Source organism: Priapulus caudatus, unplaced genomic scaffold, assembly GCF_000485595.1.
Source record: "Priapulus caudatus unplaced genomic scaffold, Priapulus_caudatus-5.0.1 Scaffold113, whole genome shotgun sequence".
NCBI lineage: Eukaryota > Metazoa > Priapulida > Priapulimorpha > Priapulimorphida > Priapulidae > Priapulus > Priapulus caudatus.
Window position 1 is genome coordinate 184,552 of NW_014577174.1, and position 5,437 is coordinate 189,988.

At 50.0% G+C, this 5,437-nt stretch overlaps 1 protein-coding gene across 1 annotated transcript in view; it reads left to right on the forward strand.

Annotated features, from left to right (window-relative positions):
- Positions 1 to 5,437, forward strand: part of LOC106805407 (multiple epidermal growth factor-like domains protein 8) — a 37,152-nt gene that overhangs the window by 14,739 nt on the left and 16,976 nt on the right. Inside the window, exons 10-14 of the mRNA XM_014806980.1 lie at positions 731 to 983; positions 1,185 to 1,360; positions 1,990 to 2,164; positions 2,211 to 2,424; positions 2,956 to 3,195. Coding sequence (XP_014662466.1) covers positions 731 to 983; positions 1,185 to 1,360; positions 1,990 to 2,164; positions 2,211 to 2,424; positions 2,956 to 3,195 — 1,058 coding nt within the window. The remainder of the gene's footprint in view (positions 1 to 730; positions 984 to 1,184; positions 1,361 to 1,989; positions 2,165 to 2,210; positions 2,425 to 2,955; positions 3,196 to 5,437) is intronic.

The window sequence follows — 5,437 nt, forward strand, 5'->3', positions numbered from 1 at the left end:
CACATACACATATAAATATACACATACTTATAGTTCCTTACCTAAAGTGGTGAAGTGATCGGACCAGTCGTCTCCTGGCAATGTTCATCACTGTGATAATTCGACATTCTGTGCTGCCCTGCAGCGTTCGTCACCGCGGTAACGACATCGTCTGCAGCGCGAACGTCCTTGTAGCCACGGTCACCGACGTACACGCGTCCGTCCGCTGCGTCGTTCGTTGCACCGCTTTTTCTGACACGCCGTCAGCAGTGGTTGAACATAAGTAACAGCGCGTCGGCGTACGTCTGCAGAGATGCCAACCACTACGATTTATCCGTATTTTATACGAATTTCTATTCCTTTTCCACCACTACGACCAGTATCAAACTACGAATTTCACTGTGATCGAAAAAAACATTTTTTTGGTCATTTTTTGTTAATTTATTGTCATTTTTTACCCTCAGAATGCAGGAAATTGCATCTCAAAATAAAAAATTTTTCAGGGGGGCATGCCGGACCCCCCTAGCAAACTCGGGTCACTACGTGACCTTCGAACTACTAATTTAATGGCCAGAAACTACAGATTGCTTCAAATATGTGTTGGCATCTCTGCGTCTGCTGCATCGATACATCGTTGCAGGTCTGCGCGTCGTACGGCGACTTCGTGCAGCATTCGTCACCACGGTAACAACATCGTGTGCAGCGCGACCGTCTTTGTTGCGACGGTCACCGACTGCGTCGTTCGTTGCAGGTCTGTGCGTCGACGGCGACTTTGCGGCGCCGTACAGCGACGTGAAGTGTCCGCACGCGGTGAACGCGCGGCACGAGCTTCGCGCGACCGCCGCCGCCGAGTGGTCGTACGGCACGTGCCCGGACGTGGACGAGTGCGGCCTGCTGCTGCACGACTGCCACGACAACGCGACGTGCGTCAACACGCTCGACTCGTACGCGTGCCGCTGCGACCGCGGCTTCGTCGGCAACGGCCGCGACGTCTGCAACAAAACGTGAGTGAGGGAGGGTGTTTGGTGTGGCGCGTAGCTGAGTGAGAGTTGGTAGTGAGAGGACAGCAGTGTTGGTGTTAGATTCATGCCCGTGTAGCTGTGGGATAACTCCGGGGAGTGGATACACGAAACTTGTACTTCTACATTTACTTTTATTGTATTTCTTTTATTACATTACTTTAACAACTTCTCGTGTCGTTGCAGTTGCTATGACGAGTGTGTGCACGGCGTCTGCTCGGGGGCGCCACTGTACGAGTGCAGCTGTCACCTGGGTTGGACCGGCGCCAACTGCACCGTCAACTGTGGCTGTCACAACCACAGCGTATGTCCTCAAGGGCTGGGAATATGTGACAACTGTGAAGAGCAGACGTGGACCGAAGGTGAGCGCTCCTGACTTGCTTGTTTCACGTTGCTCATAAACATTACTGTGCAGCATGCAAAGAAGGGGAACTACTTGTAGAACAGTGCACAAAAATGAAATAATAAAATCGTGCGATACTTGAATATAACATAAAGATAATCCTGTTTTTTGGACAACTACAAAGTTTCGTAAAAAGTCGGCGCACCCAGCTGTACATAAGACTCGACCATTACGTGCGCTATGCTACGGCACGCGAAAACATCGCGCTCGATTTGTGCGCAGACCCCGCGGTCGAGCGAGTGTGGCGATGTACAGTACACAATCTATTTTCCGAAACCGTTGGGACCAGACACATTTTGGCATTCGGATGTTTTCGGATTTCGGAATGGTAGTGCAGTACAGATATACATACCATATATCCTGCAACTAGCCAGTACTAAAACGCAAGTTTTCAAGCGGCCAAGTGCTGCACCGGTACAGTACAATATGTATGAGTAATGCCAAACACATTAATATTTCTGCAGTGAACCTTGTGCAGCCAAACGCGAGCTTCGCTGTGCAGACGACCTCCACGAAAAAACTTTCGGTTTTCAGAATTTCGGATAATAGATTGTGTACTGTACGCGCTCGCTGCTGCGTTTACTTCAGGCGAGCACTGCGAGTTCTGCAGGGAGGGCAGCTTCGGCAACGCGACGTCCGGCGGAGGCTGCGTCGAGTGTCGCTGCAACGGCCACGGCAACGCGTCGCTGGGCGTCTGCGACAGCGCGACGGGAAACTGCTACTGCGTCGATAACACGGAGAGATGTTGCATTGCTGATGTTATGTAACTAATGTTGCATCGCGGATGTTGCATTGCTGGTGTTGCATAGCTCATGTTGCGCATTGCAGGAGACCGTTTCGCGGACGGGCGCCAACAGGACGGAGAGCATGTTTTGGCAGCAGGCCCACCACATGAGCGGATTGGCCGTGCTGCCCGGCGGTTCCCGTGACAACAAGCTCTACCTGAGTCTGCTGGCGTCGCAGCAGATCCATGAGGACCAGCATCCGTCGATGGTGAAGCTGGCGTGGGGTAGCAACAGGAAGGTGAGGACCGGTGTCTGTGTGTGTGCTTCTTACAGTGGCGACCTCACCCATCTCTCACCCGTTTGTGTTTCTTACGCTCTCTCTGTCACTCTCTCTATCGCTCTCTTTCTCTCTCTCCCTCTCCCTCTTCTCTCTTTTTCTCTCCACCTCTGCCTCCGCCTCTGTTTCTCTTTCTCTTTCTCGCTTTTTCTCTATCTCTCTTTCTCTCTCGCTCTCCTTCTGTCTCTCACTTGCTCACTTACTCGCTCACTCTAGATCATTCTCTCACTCTCTTTAGATATCTCTCTCTCTCTCGCTCTCTCTCTCTCTCTCTCGCTCGCTCTCTCTCTCTCGTTCTCCCTCTTACTTTCTGTCTCTCAGACTCTCACACACACGCACACACACACTCTCGCTCTTTGTCTTATTCTCTCTCTATCTCGATCTCCCGACATTCAATAAGTACTGGAAGTGCTAAGCAAACAGTTGCATACTTCAAGCTGCTTCCATAGCTATGCGACGGAATTTCACATGTAGGTGGCACTGCACTTGCAGGTGTTTGAGCGGCTGGCGTTGCAGCCGTGGGCGGGAGAGCCCAGCCAGTGCATGCTCTACGCTAACTGCCTCGTGTGCATTGCCGACGGCTCCTGCGGCTGGTGTCACAGCACCCGCTCCTGCGTGGCACGAGAGGGCGCCGCCGTCTGCATGGTTGGCGACGAGGAGAGCCACCTGGTGTACATTGTCAGCGAATGCCCGCTGTGCTCGGACCATGTCAACTGCCGAGCGTGCGTCGAGGTGAGATGCTTCGTGTGTTACATCGTCTCCTGACCTTTTGTGACCTCCTGTGTTCTCTTAAACCGGTTATTCGTGTACGTTGTCATGGTATCGTAGATCTGTGCGTGCCTGACGTCGATGTGAAAAGAGGTCTAGGCGTAATTTTAATAGATCGAGATCAAATAAAGGATCAATCAAAGGGACATGGAGCAATGTAACGTGTACGCGTAGAAAACGTAATAGCATTGCTTGGCCTATCGACTGGCGTCGTCATGTTTCCTTTTTTATGTGACGAAACTACGCACGCTTCTAAGTGATATTAATTTTATTCAGTTGATTATCGCCCGGAACCTGGGAAGGCGGGGAGGTGTATCCAAGGGGGGGTAAAAGGGGAGCAAGAAGGACAGACAAAATGAATCGAACAGACGACAGAAAACGCAATCCAATCGAGGGCGGGTGTTAACTTCTTAAAAATTCCCCCCCACCACCACAGAACCCAGAAGCCCATACGATTGCAAAGACCCGCTGATAAGAACACTATGGGTCTGACACGTTATCACAACAAAACTCCCTATGGGTACACACGCAATAAAATTAAAAGAAGAAGAAATCGCTACGAGCAAAAATTGAAAACAAAAAGTTCGAATAAAAGACACTCTCAAAAAGTACCACCCCCCCCACAAAAAATAGAGAAGAAGGAATAAAGGAAAGAATGTATGTGTATGGCTGTATGTGCTAATGTGTATGTAAGCTGAATCTGGTGCGTGACTTCGTGTACTACCTGGGTGCTCACTGTCGTCAAATGTGCTAATTTCGTAATGCTGCTCACCTCCCAGTGTTATGTGTTTGTGTATGTGTATGTAAATGTATATGTAAATTGTATAGTTATATTGTATATGTATGTGTATATGTTATATGATATGTATATGTATATGTATATGTGTATATGTATACTATGGTATATACGTAAAGTATATATACAGACAATATTTATTTATTAACTGGCTAGTGGCAGAGACACATACACAAACTAGAAACCCTGCAGAACACTGTCATGCACGTCACCTAGTCGTAGGGTCTTCACATTTCCACACCAGCCCCGCCATTGAAAACGCCCGAGGCCCACTTTGCTTACCCGCCCGGCAAATGCTTTGAGCAATGTTCTTGCACCAGATTCTCGGTTGTCCGATGCCCCGCCCGATTCCCTGGCGAGGCTGGGCGCAAAAAAAGAAAGTCGGGGGGGAGTCAAACGTCAAGTGCGCAGCGCGGAGGCCGTTGTGGAACATAATCTGTACAATCTGTTAGTCTGCAGAAACGAATTTCAAGCTTTTGTGGGAAAACCAATTCGTTAACAGCAACACGTTTAATATTCTGTTCCTACGATTAAAAAAAGCTTTGCCAAATAAAGTTCTGAGCATGCACTGTACACAGATCAGGGCCAACTTAAGTGAGGCTGTAGGACACACAGCATACCCATAGAAGGGTACATCACACATCTCCACTCAGTTTCCAAAGCGTACCAAATACCAGTTATATCTTGCTACGTAATGTAAGACACGTACATACCTACATGTCTAAATGCCCTATTCAACAGGTTAAGGAGTGCGATACGCATCAGAGGCGGGTGTGTTAGGTCCTGCATAGAGCAACTGGGTTCATACCATACGTTACAGCTTTAGAAATCCAAACAAGCCACAACACGCTGCCTACAAGCTAGCGTAAAACGTACATACCCTACAGTTTCCAATTAAAGCCGGTACGAACGCGCCCTGGTATGGTGTGGAACGGGAAGCAGGTGGGCGGGGCTCGCACTCGCACCACGCGCCTCGTGCGCCACGCTCCGTGCACTGCCGCGCAGCTGTCGGTAGGTGCGAGCACGGTCTAGCCCGAGCAGCGGCGCGGCGTGCTGCGCTGTGTCGCCACGTCGACGCGGCCCGCCGACGCACCGCACTCACGTTTGTCACGTTCGTCTCAGCATGCCCCACTCGCTACTCGCCCGTTCCTAAGATCGTCCGCGCGAAAAAACGACGAAAATTTAACATCGTGTGAAAAACTCGTTAACATGCACAGGTTAACGAGGAGACAGAAGAAGAGAGAGAGACTGCGAGAGAGAGGAGAGAGAGATGAGAAGAGAGAGAGTAGAGAGAGAGAGAGAAGAGAGAGAGAAGAGAGAGCGAGAGAGAGAGAGAGAGCGAGAAGAGAGAGAGACGAGACGAGAGAGAGGAGAGAGAGAGACCATTGTATCAATATGATGGTACGCTAA